A 16616-nucleotide genomic window follows, 5' to 3' on the forward strand; every position below is an offset into this window, starting at 1 on the left:
TATTCTCCCACTGGTCTTTACAATAGAACAAAGGATTACAGGTATAGACAATACCACAAATCTTGATTTTATCAACAATTCTGAAAGCGCAATTCTCTTTGAATTTCCATTTCCCTAGTCCCATTACAGAGGATTTATTTTTATTTATTTTTGAACCACTAGCTTCTCCGAAAAGTGTAAATTTCTGTCCTGTGTCTCATTGTGCAAAGTCTTGTAGGGTCATAACAATATGACATTTATACAAAGACCAGGCTACTCTTAATAAACTTTAGAATGAACATCTTCAATAGTAGACAAGTACAGTCTATGTGCATAAATAGCTATTTGGATATTTTTGGTGTACAGAATCTAGGAAGTGGTAATAAGCTATGTATTTTCCATCTTTTTATTTTCTTAAGTATTTCATAAAATATCTTTACATCACCATGACACTTCTCTTTGGCGTTTTCTATTCTTTGGCCTGATCTAAAAAAATGGAAAAGTAAACAAGAAAAAACTGGAAAATAATTACAAAACAAAGCTTAGGGATTTGTAATTAAGTTTGTAATAGAATTAGACCAACAACAATAAATCTGTGTGGTTTGAAATAATCAGTTGTTGTTTTTTTTAATTGACTCTTGTGTTGTCAGATAAAAGAAATGACTGTACACATTTTCAGCTTGATCCAAGATTGGGTTGTCTGAGAAATAACGTGTACAAACTTTTTGACAGACAGACATAGTGAGTTGATAAAACTTTAGTTATAACAAAGAGTAAATTACTGAGTTAAACATTTATCGTGACTATTCCGAATACATCAGAGACATATTTTATTTTTTCTAATTATCATTTTAAAAAATATAATCTGGCTAGAAACTTCGTAACCATTTACTTAAATAAGTACTAACTAGTACAGGTAGACATATATATAATCTGAGAAGTTTCCGATCTTGTAATGAATCATGTATTTTTTCTACAAATTGTTTTTATTCTCTGCAAAAATACATCCACTCTAAACAGTGATGCCCTAATCCCCTTCCACCGGCCTAAAATAATAAAACTATATAACGAATTTGTGTTCAGAGCATCGAAATTGTTGTTAAAAATCCAATAATGATTCCATTACCCTTCGAAGCAACTATTGTAGGGATACTATATACTATATAAATAAATTAGGCTTGTCTTCGAGTTCGAAGATTAATGACGAATGCAGTATTTCTCGTGGCTACGCAGCCCCAGATGTGAACTACATATTTTGCCACAATCAGAACATGCACAACCATTGTCCGCCGGTGGTCGATTTAGATATTAATAGTATTTAGCGTCTGTATCCATAAAATATCAGTAAATCTAAGATTGATGCATTGATATTCGAATTTAAATTAAAATGATTATCGTGTAATTAAAGAGGCGAAGACAAGCCTTATTATTATTATAAAGATTTGTTATACAAACAAAGGAAAGAGAGAGAGCGACTGTGTGCTAAGACCAGGATGTCTTGACGCTAGTCTCTCTCTCTCCTTCTTTCACTCTTTCTTAGTCTCTCTCTCATTCTCTCACTCTTTCCTAGCCTCTCTCTCCGTCTCTCACTCTTTCCTAGCCTCTCTCTCCCTCTCCCTCTTTCCTAGCCTTTTCTCCCTTTATTACTCTTTCCTAGTCCCTCTTTCTCCCTCTCTTTCATAGTCCCTCTTTCTCCCTCTCTCTCTTTCATAGTCCCTCTTTCTCCCTCTCTCACTCTTTCCTAGTCCCTCTTTCTCCCTCTCTCACTCTTTCCTAGTCCCTCTTTCTCCCTCTCTCACTCTTTCTTAGTCCCACTTTCTCCCTCTCACACTCTTTCCATGTCTCTCTATCCCTCTCTTACTCTTTTCTAGCCTCTCCCTCTCTCACCTTTTCCTAGTCTCTATCACTCTTTCTCACTCTTTCCTAGTCCCTCTTTCTCCCTCTCTCACATATTTCTAGTCTCTCTCTCCCTCTCTCACTCTTTCCTACTTTCTCTTTCTTTCTGCCATTCTTCCAATGACTCTCTCACCGTCTCTCTCTCTTTCATTTTTCTCTTACTCCCTCTTCATATTTTGTTTCTCTCGTATAACTCTTCTTTGTATACATCTCTATCTTTCTGTCCGCTTTCTCTCTCTCTCTCTCTCTCTCTCTTTTCTCTCTCTCTCTCTCCGCGCTCTCTCTCTTTTCTCAGTCTTACCTTTCCTTAATTCCAGTGGCGTAGCTAGAATTTACCCTGGGGGCTTGACCTCTTTAAGGGCCCTCCATTTTGACTTTTGACGTCATGATATGAGATAATGACGTAATATTTAATATTTTATCTGGGTGCCCCCACGGGGATTTTCAAATCCTCCCCTCCTCTTCCACCACCATAGCTATGCCACTGCCTGCCTCTCTCACATTTTCTCTATCTTCTTTTTTCACTTTCTTCTCTACTCCCACAATCTCTTCTTACTATCATTCCCTTCTTCTTTAACTTTTTATCACCTCTCTCTCTATCTCTCTCTTCCTCTCTCCCTCTCTCATCCTCTTTCTTACTTTATCTCTCTTTCTGTTTCTCTCCCTCCTTCCCCTAGCACTATTTAGATACTAGGTCCACTATATCCATTAGATCCACAAGGTCCACTAGATCCACAAGGTCCACAAGGTCCACTAGATCCTCTAGGTCCACTAGGTCCACAAGGTCCACTAGGTCCACTAGATCCACAAGGTCCACTAGATCGTTTAGGTCCACTAGGTCCACAAGGTCCACTAGGTCCATTAGATCCACTAGGTCCACTAGCTCCATTAGATCCACTAGCTCCATTAGATCCACTAGGTCCATTAGATCCACTAGGTCCACTAGCTCCATTAGATCCACTAGGTCCATTAGATCCACTAGCTCCATTAGATCCACTAGGTCCACTAAATCCACAAGGTCCACAAGATCCACAAGATCCACTAGGTCCATTAGATACACTAGGCCCACTAGATCCACAAGATCCACTAGGTCCATTAGATACACTAGGCCCACTAGATCCACAAGATCCACTAGGTCCATTAGATCCACTAGGTCCATTAGATACACTAGGCCCACTAAATCTACAAGGTCCACAAGATCCACTAGGTCCATTAGATCCACTAGATCCATTAGATACACTAGGCCCACTAGATCCACAAGATCCACTAGGTCCATTAGATACACTAGGCCCACTAGATCCACAAGATCCACTAGGTCCATTAGATCCACTAGGTCCACTAGATCCACAAGATCCACTAGGTCCATTAGATCCACTAGGTCCATTAGATACACTAGGCCCACTAGATCCACAAGATCCATTAGATACATTTGGCCCACTAGATCCACAAGATCCACTAGGTCCATTAGATCCACTAGGTCCACTAGGTCCACAAGATCCACTAGGTCCATTAGATACACTAGGCCCACTAGATCCACAAGATCCACTAGGTCCATTAGATCCACTAGGTCAACTAGCTCCATTAGATCCACTAGGTCCACTAAATCCACAAGGTCCACAAGATCCACAAGATCCATTACGTCCATTAGATACACTAGACCCACTAGATCCACAAGATCCACTAGGTCCATTAGATACACTAGGCCCACTAGATCCACAAGATCCACTAGGTCCATTAGATCCACTAGGTCCATTAGATACACTAGGCCCACTAAATCCACAAGGTCCACAAGATCCACTAGGTCCATTAGATCCACTAGCTCCATTAGATACACTAGGCCCACTAGATCCACAAGATCCACTAGGTCCATTAGATACACTAGGCCCACTAGATCCACAAGATCCACTAGGTCCATTAGATCCACTAGGTCCACTAGGTCCACAAGATCCACTAGGTCCATTAGATACACTAGGCCCACTAGATCCACAAGATCCACTAGGTCCATTAGATACACTAGGTCCACTAGGTCCACAAGATCCACTAGGTCCATTAGATACACTAGGTCCACAAGGTCCACTAGCTCCATTAGATCCACTAGGTCCACTAGCTCCATTAGATCCACTAGGTCAACTAGCTCCATTAGATCCACTAGGTCCACTAAATCCACAAGGTCCACTAGATCCAAAAGATCCACTAGGTCCATTAGATACACTAGGCCCACTAGATCCACAAGGTCCACTAGGTGCACAAGATCCACTAGGTCCACTAGCTCCATTAGATCCACTAGGTCCACTAGCTCCATTAGATCCACTAGGTCCACTAGCTCCACAATGTCCACTAGATCCACAAGATCCACTAGGTCCACTAGGTCCATTAGATCCACTAGGTCCACTAGGTCCACTAGGTCCATTAGATCCACTGGGTCCACTAGGTCCATTAGATCCACTAGGTCCATTAGATCCACTAGGTCCACTAGATCCACTAGGTCCACTAGATCCACTAGGTCCACTAGGTCCACTAGATCCACAAGCTCCACAAGGTCCACTAGCTCCACAAGATCCACTAGGTCCGCTAGGTTGTGCTAACGTATCAAGCACGAGTGAGCCGACACGTCCAGCTATTAGATGATTATCTGCGTAATGAGTCTGATCGCCGAGGACCTCTGAACAGAGTGAGCAGTCACACGAATCGAACGCTCACTCGGTCGCAATTAAAATAATTATCTGTCCTGGGCTAATGTGCCGATCGCCTTAAACAAGTCAGAGACAAGTTATTTAATGTGTGCGCTCATGGGGGAGGGAGAAAAAAGGAGAGGGTGGACTTCAAATGTATTGTTTTGTAACGAGCTAATTGTTCGCGCCAACTTTATGCGTGAGTGAATGTGCAGGTGTATCTGAGCGATTCATGCGTGAGTAGATCCAGAGAGGCGGGGGGGGGGGGATCAGAAGTTAACTGTGGATAGGAAACAGAGTCAAGATTTGATCTGTTTCGCCTGGAACAAAGGCCACACAGAAGTGGAGAGACCTAAGTGTACTGTCTGAAGGCTTGGCTTGTTGTAGGGTCATAGTCTTGGCAGTGATAGAAACTTTCACGTGCGGTTATAGTGTTTGTGTGCCAGTTTCTCTCTCTCTCTCTCTATCCCTTTCTATCTCTCTCTCTCTCTCTCTCTCTCTCTCTCTCTGTATCTATCTATGTAATATTTTTCATACAAAGTACTGATTTAAGTTAATTTATTTTAATTATTTTAATTATATTTAATTAGGCATTTAAAGAAAGATAATTTTCATGAAAACAAAAAGTATTAATTAATTGATCTGTTAACTCTAATGCTAGGTCCATTTTTTTTATTTTTTTAAATTATAAAAAAAAATAATTTAAAATTATATAATAAAAAAAAAAAACTATAAATATATTTTAGTGACTACACAAAATAAGTATTTAGAACTAAAGTGTAATTTTATTTAATTTTATCTAAAATGAAAAAAAAGTTTTGCGCTTTTATTATAAAAATAACATATAACTATAATAATATTTTTTTCTACCTGATATGATCAGGTAATATTACTAATATTACTATTAAAGGACCGCATGACGAGTAGTGTAAGCACACAAACATTTTATCCCAGGCTATGTTTCCTTTTTTTTTTCTTATTTACAACTTGGACCGGCACTTAAATTCGAGTATAACTTTTCCCTCCCCCCCCCCCCTCCCAACTCTCCTCATCATTAGCGAAGCAGGACTCTTTGGCGCAGCCGCTTTGACGCGGCCGCTTTGGCGCGAAGGTCGTTTTTGCGCATGGGACGCCTTGGCGCGAAGTGTTTTGGTCACGTTGATTATGTTCATTGTATAATTTCTTTTAAAAGAATGTTAGATATCCATGTTTTGTGTGTGTGTTTGTGTTGAACGTATGTTTCATGTACAGAACTAGAGATATTCATGTCCGTTATTTGTTGGTTTTTAAGTTTGTTATTTAATTATTGTTCAATCACTAATATTACACAAGACCAGGCTGCCATCCATACTTCACAGTATGCGTGCATGAAATAGTCAAAGTTATTTAGACTTTTTTTTCGGGGGTGGGGGGGGGGGCTGAATGTATACCTAGTGATGGGCAAAAGTTAACTAAAAAGTTAGAAACTTTTAGTTTAACTAAAAAAAAAATAGTTATGGCCATTGTTTAACTACAAAAAAAAAAAAAAAATTAGTTAAAATCGTAGTTTAATTAATTTTTTTTTAGTTACTAACTAAAAAGTTCTATTAAAATTTGTAAAACTTTTCAACATGTGGTCAGGGTTGAAACGCACTCCCTGTTTTCTGGTCATGTGATATCAATAACTTTGATTAGCAAAAAAAAAAAAAAATAATGCGGTTAACAACTATTTAGACAGTCTGCATTTGAAGAGGGTAAAGTAAGATGCTGGTAGAAGTTATGGGAGTAAATATTTGCACGTGAAAGTAGCAGTAATATAAAATGTTAAACATTTTTTGCCAAAAGCTTCTATGCAGTATTATGAATGAGGTTGTTCCGAATGTTTTTGTGAGCCACGTAGAGGTGTTTAATTTCTGTTTCTAGTGGGAATCTGATTAGTGAGTTAGGTCAATATTTAGTGGTTTTAATCAATTCATTTGAGGCAAACAATATTTTTTAACTGCAGATACACCCTTTTATAGTCTTAAGACTTATTATTGAGATCTATTAAGTCTAAATCTACAGCTAGGCCTATATAGATCTAAAAGCATTAGGGTAACCAACTCTAAAAAAAAAAATCTTAATCCACACCCTCTCTGACCATAAAGTAAATAGACTATGTCCAACTGATTTTAACAACCTGGTCAGCTAGACATACACATGACCACATGTAGGCCTAGTGTACTGTACGTGTGTACCCTGCATTAAGCGTTATGCAATAGTGTTTGCTTAATGTGGAGAGGTCAGACAAGAAAATAACACACTGGCGTGGCTAGTCAAGCATGTTCGTAGATACATCTTTACACTAAAATAGTTATACACCCTCCCTGCCTAAAAAGTAAATAGACAGTGTGTCCGACTGATTTTAACAACCTGGCCAGATAGACGTACACGTGTAGGTCTATATAGTGTACTGAGTGTGCAGTCCATAATGACAAGAGCACCCAGTTTTTTTCCCTTGCGCGTTTAATGGTTATGCAATAGTGTTAGTTGTATTTTTAGTGGTCAGATAAGAAAATAGCACTTCGGCATAGTTAGTCAAGCATGTATTTTACATTATGAAATAGTTATACAGGTCAAATGTTTTAAAAACTCCAACGATTTCGTTTCTATTTCTTCGGACACTAGATCTAAATTTGAAATTCTAAACGTATGCTATTTAATGAGATTTTAAACTTTACCGGCCTAGAAGTAAGATGTACGATTTATAATAAGTTAATATAATTTTTTTTTAAAAAGAGTACCATTATTTTCTAAAGGTTTTAATTAAAGGCAAATATACAAGCACACATATTTATTTAGACATTTTATTTTATTGTGCATTAACGTTTATGTAAGAAACATATTCCTTATTACTGATTTTATTAAAGATAAATATTTTTACACTGTTAAAAGAATAAGATCAAACCGTAGGCATACAGTCGGATGATTATTATATCTATATAGGTCTAGTTAAAAAAAAAGTTAGTTATAGTTTAATTAACTTTCTTTAGTTTAGTTTAACTATCTTTTGAAATCCTTGATAAACTAATAGTTTAACTACTTTATTTTAGTTGAAAACTAGTTTTAGTTTCACTTTTAAAAGTTAGTTTAGTTCCCATCACTCTGTAGTCTGTATACCCCATTTATCTTAGTATCATATATTGAAAAAATCTATTTATTATACATTTTTTAAACACATTTTAAAACTGAAAACATTAGCAGGTTGTGTACGTTATATATAAGTTATTTGATTCATTTATTTTTTTTTATATCTGCTATCAAAACTTATTTTATGTGAACTATAACAAACTCATATGTCAATGTGACTTATCATTTACTGCATGTAGATGTGTGTTTGTGTTTCACATCCTTTTCTTTAATAAACATTTGAGCCTGTCTTTATGTCTGTTTATTAAGAGGCACTTTTTTATTTTTAAAAATATTTGTTGAAGGCATGACACTAAGTTACAAAAAAAATGAAAGGATGTCAAGAGGAGTGCTAGAAACAGATTAGCGTCTTACCCGCCAGAGAGGGAAGGGGTAGAGGAAAGAGTGTATATATGGAGTGAAATGTGCCCAGAAGAGAGGATGCGGGATAGTTGTCATAGGTAATGATCAATCCAAAGGACACAATCGCCAGGCGCATGACGCCAACGACCAGTGCTCGGTTCTGGTTTTGTCTTCATAACTTGACCAGCGTCAAGGGGAGGTCACCCATATCATCCCTTACTCATTCCCAATTTCTCAAACTCTTTTAAGAGTATCTTAGCGTGCTCGGATATTAAACTATTCTGTCAATTCTTTGTTTTTAAATGTCATTTGGAAAGAAATGTGTCATCCAGCGCGCTTAGCAGAACTCACATATAATTAAAGGGGAGTGGATAGCATGTCATTACCATTCAAGAGTCTGATTATTATGGGCCTATATTCATTAAGTAAGCAAAAATGTTATACAAAAGAACTAATGGACGGTGTTAAAATTCATATTATGCAAACAATATTATAGTAGAGTGAAATAAACATTGTTATAAAAGCTACGTGCTTATTAAATTATCATCAAATTATATATCGCGCCAAAACGTCCCCCGCGCCAAAACGGCTTGCGCCAAAACGTCGCGTACCGATTAAATAGTCTTATCATCACTATCTGACAATTCTTCTGCTTTTCATTTATTTCCCAAATATTTGATTTAGGCAGGCTCTATGATATTTTTTGGCCTGGGCCTTTTGTTACTTTATACATCCTGCAAATCGCCCAATGCTCACATAATACATTGATTCTAGCCTCCAACATTTCCTTGTATTTTTCTACACTTTCATCAATCTAAGTTTTCGCATTTTAGCAATAGGGGCCTTCCCCTTTTTTAGCCAATATATTCTAGTGCGTGATACGCTTCATTGGACTTTATTTTACCCCCCACCCCTTTTCAAATACAATGACATACAATGACAGACTTTTCTTCTTAATTCAATATTTAAGTATTACAGAAGTTTTATGTTGCTATTGGGCAGACCCTTTTATTTGTGTTCACTCTGGCGTCGTAAACATTAGTCACCCGGGACATTTTATTATCTTTTTGTTACCTCCACCCTCAACACCCAGATTAATATCGATGTACAGACATATCTACACATTTATACACGTACATTTCGTTTTGTCTTTGTACATTTGTACACAGGGCCGGTCTTAAGCCACTGCAACCTATGCGGCCTCAGTGGGCCCCGCGCTTTCATAGGCCCCGCGCTAAGTATATCTATAATTGCAATATGATGCAAAATATACGAAAAAGTCTTGGAAATTATTTTTAAATCTCCTGAAAATTAGACAAAATTGTTATATGGAAAACACAAATCTTATGTGAATAAAAAAAAGCATTGTCAGCTTTCATATTGTTACGAATCTCACTATCCAGGCTCTCTGCAAACTGCACCATACACCACCAACTTAAAGAATTTGACAAGTCAGGGCTCCAAAATAACGTAAAGGTTTAATGTCCATAAATAACAGCCAATACTGTACAATTGGCAGCACGTAGAACAGTACAAATAGCTCTGCGATAACACATATCTCTCCGATAACACCGTTCCGCCGTATCAAGTCTTGCACTGGCCTCTCCGTCTCGTTCCGGGCTTGCACTGGGTTCAACAGTTCGGGACTGACTTCACACACTTGGGCTCGTTGTGTCGGACTCGATCACAGACCAAGATCAAGACGCCGTTCGTCTCAACTGTACTTGACAGTACTCCGCACTGAACCGTCGTAATGCTCCGTACAGAACCACACCGTTGAACTGTGCTGTAGTCGACCGTGTTCTGAACTCCTGTCGTGAACCCCCTTTCTGAACCGTCTTGACTGCGACACCTCCGCTTTTTATATAGGGTTCCTACTGGCCTTCTAGAACCGGACAGAACGCCGCTCGACGTTTCTAGGTGGTCAGATGACTACAATTCTCGTGACGCTAATGATCTCTGTTCACGACGGCGATTCTTCCCGAACCCTCCTGTTGAGACTCGACTCGGCCGACCGTCGTAGCTCGTCACGGTTGACCGCTCGTCTAGCGCTGGCCTGGGGCGATTTGCGTCGGCTGACTACACACACACCACTACCCCCATCTGTGCCACCACCAGGTTTATAACAATATTTAATTAAAAATATAATAATAGTGCGAATTTTAACCGAAACGAAAGTTCCAATAGAACTAGAATACGTTTTTAAAACGATCAAAACCCGAAAGTGAGAACATAATCACTTCTAGTGAGACAGCTGAAACAGGTTCTGTGAAGAATGCAAAAACTGCAGTGGTGAATGTCGTAAGAGAAGAAGAAAATGATGTAACACTAACAACTGTCGTAAGAAATGAAGGCAATAATGTAATAACTGATCAACATGTAGTTATAGATAATGAGCTAAATGTGTTCGATTCATTGAGAAATCTGGATTATCCTGCCATGTGTCTAGTAAAAATGGAAAGATCTTGTATTAACTATTTTTTACAAAAAGGTCAAACCTGAGATTACTTTGGAGAATTTTCCGAAAAATAAGGATGGTGGACATTTTTCCTAAGTGCATTGCAAACCAAACCTGAGTCATGGTGAAAGTGTTTTGAGTCCTTGGCTTTTGTCAGCAGACAAGATCTATCATTTCTACAGTCGTCTACTGGGAAAAAAAAGTTCCTTTTTAAATGAAGGATTTGACCAGCTGTACCACAAGGCTAGCAGAGCATGAAAAATCGCAAAGGCATTTAGACGCCATGACCAGTTGTTGTGAAGCTGGAGCAAGACTAAGTAAAAAAAAAAAACAGGCATTGACAAAGTTCACCAGGAGATACTTTATTCTGAAACTAAACGTTGGAATCGTTGCAATTGTACGATTTCTAGCGAAGCGCAATTTAGCTTTCAGAGGGACCATTGAAAGACTTAAAGAGCCAAGTAATGAGGATTTCCTGGTCTAGTAGAATTACTCGCAAAGTTTGATCCAGTAATGGAGGAACAACTTCGACGTGTTACCAATGCAGAAATTCATGATCGTTACCTGGGAAAGAAGATTCAAAACGAACTTATTACTGTAGTAGCTGATGCGGTTGTGAATTATATCCTTCGAGACATCAAGAATGCAGTAATATTGGATTGTACTCCAGACATAAGTCACAACGAGCAGATGTTATCGATATCTCTCAGGTAAGGGTTAATGTGAAAGAGCTTGTGGTTGTGTATGAACGTTTTAAGTTTCTTCCTGTTGTTTCTTCATGTGACAGCGAAAAGAAGTTGGCTGGAAACATGGATGTTGTTGCAATCTTTTCAGCCAAAAGTCAAAGAAAAAGCCAGTATGATAAATCTGTGGAAAACTTCATACATCAAAAAGCTGAAGATGGCTACAGGATAAAATGTTTCAACAGAATTGTGAACACTGCAATTTACTCCTTGCAGCTGAGATTTGAACTGTAACTGTGGCATCTTGTGAAAGAAGTTTCTCTAGTTTTAAACTAATCAAGAATTACTTAAGGTCAACAATTCACGAAGAGAGATTGAACAATGTGGCAATTCTTGCTATTGAGCGTGATCTATGTAGGAAACAGAATTTTGATGATCTACTGTATGACTTCGTTACACACAAGGCTCGTAAAGTAAAGTTGATTTGATCGTGATTTTGTACTTAGTTAAGAATGTATAAAATGCAAAGATGAATTTATATTTTAATACAAAATCTTAATTTTCACTTATTATCCTTATCCCTTCCCAGAATCTGTGGCATTTTACGTCTCGTGAGACGATCTTTTCCCTTTGCAACTTCTTGTGTGACTAAAGAGGCCAATCCTTGATACACAGCTGCGATCACAGGTTGGGCATATAAAATCACCAGGCGCCATTGCATTTTCACCCTTCTTTCTGCTTCTGTTGTGTATGACATCTGCAATCTGTGACCCTTCCTTTATGCTCTCTCTCCATGTGGATCTGTCCAGTGCCACCTCTTCCCAGTTGCCAGTGTCGATTTTGAAGAGCTTCATGTCGCGTTTGCATACATCCGTATAACGTAAAAGTGGGCGACCAGCGGCTCTCCTGCCTTCAATTAGATCGCCATACAGGATGTCCTGTGGAAGTCGACCTACTGGCATTCTACGAACGTGGCCAAGCCAGCCAAGGCGTCTGCTGCTGATAACAGAGCGGATGTCCTGGCATCCTGCTCTATGTAGCACTTCCTCATTTGTTATCTTATCTTGCCACCTTATTTTAAAGATCCGCCTTAGGCATCGGAGGTGGAAGACATTCAGCTTTTTTTCCTGCCATGAGTAGGTTGACCATGTTTCACTTCCGTACAGCAAGGTGCTCAACACACAGGTCCGGTAGACTAGGGCTTTAGTACTGCTAGTCAGCAATATGTTGTCCCAGACTCTTTTCTGCAACCGTGACATGGTGGCCATTGCCTTGGCTATCCTGTTGTTTATGTCTTTATCCAGTAGAGTGTTGTTGGATATGATGGAGCCAGAATAGGCCCCGCGCAATCCGTTTCGCATAGGGCCCCGCAATTGCTAGGACCGGCCCTGTTTGTACACACGTATTAAGTCAATGTCGGCTTCATATACAAAAAATATATATCTATATTATAAAGTAGAATGTGAGGGGTATGTATGTATGTATGTATGTATGTATGTATGTTACTTATAGACATCAAAACCGCTTGACCAATCTTGATAAAACTTGGCAGGAATTTTCCTTGGGTACCAACTTAGACCGTAGTGTATGTATTGTAGCCCTAAAACAAACTTAAGACCCTCAAAAAAAATAAAGTTGTCCGACTCTATTAAAGCTATAGTATTTTATGGATCTAGGCCATGTCTACAATGTTGACATGAGAAAAGATAGAAAGGATTTAGACCTAGATCTAATTTTAAGAAATACACTTTGCGCAGATAGTTTTTTACTTTGACACATGAAAAGACAAAAGAAGATCCATTGATTTCATTATATAATAAAATTGACCTTCAATTTTGTGTTTCAAAAGCATTTTTTACATTAATTAGTTCCTTATATCTGTGACTACAGATTTCCTGACGAACATTCTTTCATTAGACAATACCGTAATGAATCGCGTACTTAAAATTAATTCGTTTAATTGTTTACTTTATAATCCCATCCCTAGATCTAAAACTCTAATTCAACTCTAAGATGATAAAACTTCTCTTCGCACAGATAGTTTTATACTTTAACACATAAATATATTAATTAAAGTCCATTCATTTCATATTTTGATCAAATAAACATTCAAATTTGGTTTTCTAAAGCTACATTCGCTTACGAAAGCTGCGAAGCCGAGTTGAGATAGGCCTAGATCTATATTCATTCATGAATCGCGTACTAAAAATTATTTCGTTTAATTGTTCACTTTATAATACCATCCCTAGATCTAAAACTCTAATCCAACTCTAAGATGATAAAACTTCTCTTCGCACAGATAGTTTTATACTTTAACACATAAATATATTAATTAAAGTCCATTCATTTCATATTTTGATCAAATAAACATTCAAATTTGGTTTTCTAAAGCTACATTCGCTTACGAAAGCTGCGAAGCCGAGTTGAGATAGGCCTAGATCTATATTCATTCATGAATCGCGTACTAAAAATTATTTCGTTTAATTGTTCACTTTATAATACCATCCCTAGATCTAGAACTCTAATCTTATCTTAAATCCAACTCTAAGATGATAAAACATCTCTTCGCACAGATAGTTTTATACTTTAACACATAAATATATTAATTAAAGTCCATTCATTTCATATTTTGATCAAATAAACATTCAAATTTGGTTTTCTAAAGCTACATTCATCTATGAAAGCTGCGAAGCCGAGTTGAGATAGGCCTAGATCTATATTCATTCATGAATCGCGTACTAAAAATTATTTCGTTTAATTGTTTACTTTATAATACCATCCCTAGATCTAGAACTCTAATCCAACTCTAAGATGATAAAACTTCTCTTCGCACAGATAGTTTTATACTTTAACACATAAATATATTAATTAAAGTCCATTCATTTCATATTTTGATCAAATAAACATTCAAATTTGGTTTTCTAAAGCTACATTCGTTTACGAAAGCTGCGAAGCCGAGTTGAGATAGGCCTAGATCTATATTCATTCATGAATTGCGTACTAAAAATTATTTCGTTTAATTGTTCATTTTATAATCCCATTTATTTAACAAAGCTATCGCTCTTTTCGTTTTTAATAGATAAGAATGTATCGACTTCGGGTAAACCCATTTTCGCAAAACTAATTTTATTTTCGTAGCGAAACTGAAATAACGTGAAAGGATCATTAGCTACGTTTAACATACATCTAAATCCAATCCACTAGATTATTCAAAAGAAATGTTTTAATTTTAAAAAAATGGATTTAAGCCTATTAGCTATTTTGATTTGATAGCATTATTCACACTATTTTTACATTGACACATTCGCTTTACTTATTACATTATTATTTCGTTTAATTGCTTACAAAACACTCTCAGTGACTATATCGAAAGTAATGCGCAAATAAAGACCCGCGGGTCGCGGGTAACATATGTCTAGTATTTTATATAATGTCTACAAAAGCAAGTTCCGTGCCATGGGAAGATGTACGCACAAAAAAAGTTTAAATAATGCTCAAAATAATAAGATTTTTAATCTTGTACTCTTTGAAATGTTGGCTTTAAAAAATCATATTGGGTCTATATTGCGAATAAAGAATCTCTTTAGGTAAATTTAACCGCAGTGGTTTCGATGGTGAAATGCGCTTAGTTGTTATAGGCACACGGAACGTAGTAACTGATTAAATTTTCGTATTTTTGCGTCCACAGCAAATGGAAGAATTAGTCAATCAATCAGGGCCCATTGCGCTAATAAACAGATTGCATCAAAACATATGACCAAATTTAAGTTTATTGAAATGAAACTTGACAAACACAGCGTCGGTAAAGCTTTTGATACATGCACGCCAGGACCACATATTATTTTTTAATTTATGTTTGAATAGTATTTTCATAAAACAATGTCACTTTCAAACCATAATAAAACAGCTGTTGTAGAGCATTGATGACATACTGGAGTGCCTATACTGTCTGACCTTAGTGACTTGTATAAAGAGGGGGGGGACCATTCAAGATAGACTGACGTGCTGGACTAATAGCTTCTTATAGCATTGTTAGAGTCTTTTTGGTTGTTGATGTTTGAAATAGTATGTTTTAGGAACATGTAGACTTAGGATATATAAAGACTTAGTAGAGTCCATATGTGTACAGGGTGGAAGGACTGTAAGCTCATCACAAGCTGTATAAGGATCAAATCAGTCGTGACGTTATACTGGCTTCCCTTGTAGCAGAAAATTATAAATTATTTTACCGTATTTTGAGTTATTCTTAATTCCAGACGACTTTTTCGGCTCTTTTTGGTTTCGGCTCACCGGGCCTTTGACCAAAAGACCCTTATAGTAACTAACCACTTGTTGCAATGGTGTTGTCAGAGATCGCTTAAAGCGCGGTTAGTCTTTGCTCAATGGTCAACTTACGGAGAATGTAGTCGTCTATTTAAACACTAGGCTAGAGGTCACTAGAGGTCAGGCTCATCGAACAGTGTACGTCGGGGACGTTCAGTTGTGGTATTGTAACACCCTGCTCCAGGTAGACAGCTAGGTTTGAACTCAGAACCATCATAACTACAGTTCCAATCGCATGGCCTACAGTTTCGTCCCTTTGACAATTGTACTTATTGTAAATACATATATGTGGTATCGTTGTTATTGTTTTAAGTTTGTATATGTTTATTATGTGTGTGTGGCTGAGTGTATGAGTGTATATATAGGTGTGTGTGTGTGTAGCTTAGGATATGGTGTGTTTGTGTGTGTGGCTGATGGTATTAATGTGTATGTGTGTGTGGCTGAGTGTTTGAGTGTGTGTGAGTTTGTGTGAGTGTGTGTGTGGAAGCAGGTTTGCCTCCTTGGATAAAATGGATCAAGAATGGCATATACCGCTTGGCTTCCTAACTGAGGTGGCTTGAGTTCAAATCCTATTGTGGACTAGGCGAATCGGAAACTTTCTGCCAGAGCTCCTCCCCCTCCCCCCATCACATGCCATCAAAAGAGCAGGGCCGGCCTTTGATAATTTGGGGCCTAGGCAAAGTTAATTTGGTAGCCCTGAATAAGATTTTTAAAAACTGAAAAGAAATAGTGAAAACAAAAATAAAGTTTTGCAATTTATTTTTAAAAGTCTGCTTGTATCTATAACTAAATCGACAAATAAATGAAATCCATATATCATGATATATCGTTATTTCCGTAGTAGGCCTAAAGACAGAGTTAAACTAGTAAACATAGAGTCATAGTGCTCTTCTATTTTTTAAATCTGATCCAAGTTTGCCTTTTTTTTTCTGTAATTTTTCTTTTAGTCCTGTGCGAAGCCCCAACCAATTGGAGGCCCTAGGGGGGATGCCTAGTTTGCCTAGGATTAAGGCCGGCCCTGAAAACAGGTCGGACCAGGGCTTACTAGTATAAGAGCATAGAAGGCTTTAAAAAGGTAATACTAAATACATTTTG

The 16616-nt window shown here is 37.6% G+C and overlaps 1 protein-coding gene across 1 annotated transcript; it reads left to right on the forward strand.

Annotated features, from left to right (window-relative positions):
* Positions 1-273: 273 nt before the first annotated feature.
* Positions 274-4503, forward strand: LOC106071411 (collagen alpha-1(V) chain-like). The gene is made up of 2 exons (XM_056035885.1): positions 274-358; positions 2588-4503. Exons 1-2 carry the CDS (start codon positions 274-276, stop codon positions 4501-4503), a joined length of 2001 nt encoding a protein of 666 aa, XP_055891860.1.
* Positions 4504-16616: the final 12113 nt, after the last annotated feature.

This window comes from Biomphalaria glabrata, chromosome 7, assembly GCF_947242115.1.
Source record: "Biomphalaria glabrata chromosome 7, xgBioGlab47.1, whole genome shotgun sequence".
Taxonomy (NCBI): Eukaryota; Metazoa; Mollusca; class Gastropoda; family Planorbidae; genus Biomphalaria; species Biomphalaria glabrata.

Coding starts and splice junctions, on each gene's coding strand:
- LOC106071411 (XM_056035885.1), top strand. CDS start 274: ATGAACATCTTCAATAGTAGACAAGTACAGTCTATGTGCATAAATAGC. Junction 359..2,587: donor TGTACAGAATCTAGGAAGTG/GTAATAAGCTAT, acceptor TATATCCATTAG/ATCCACAAGGTCCACTAGAT.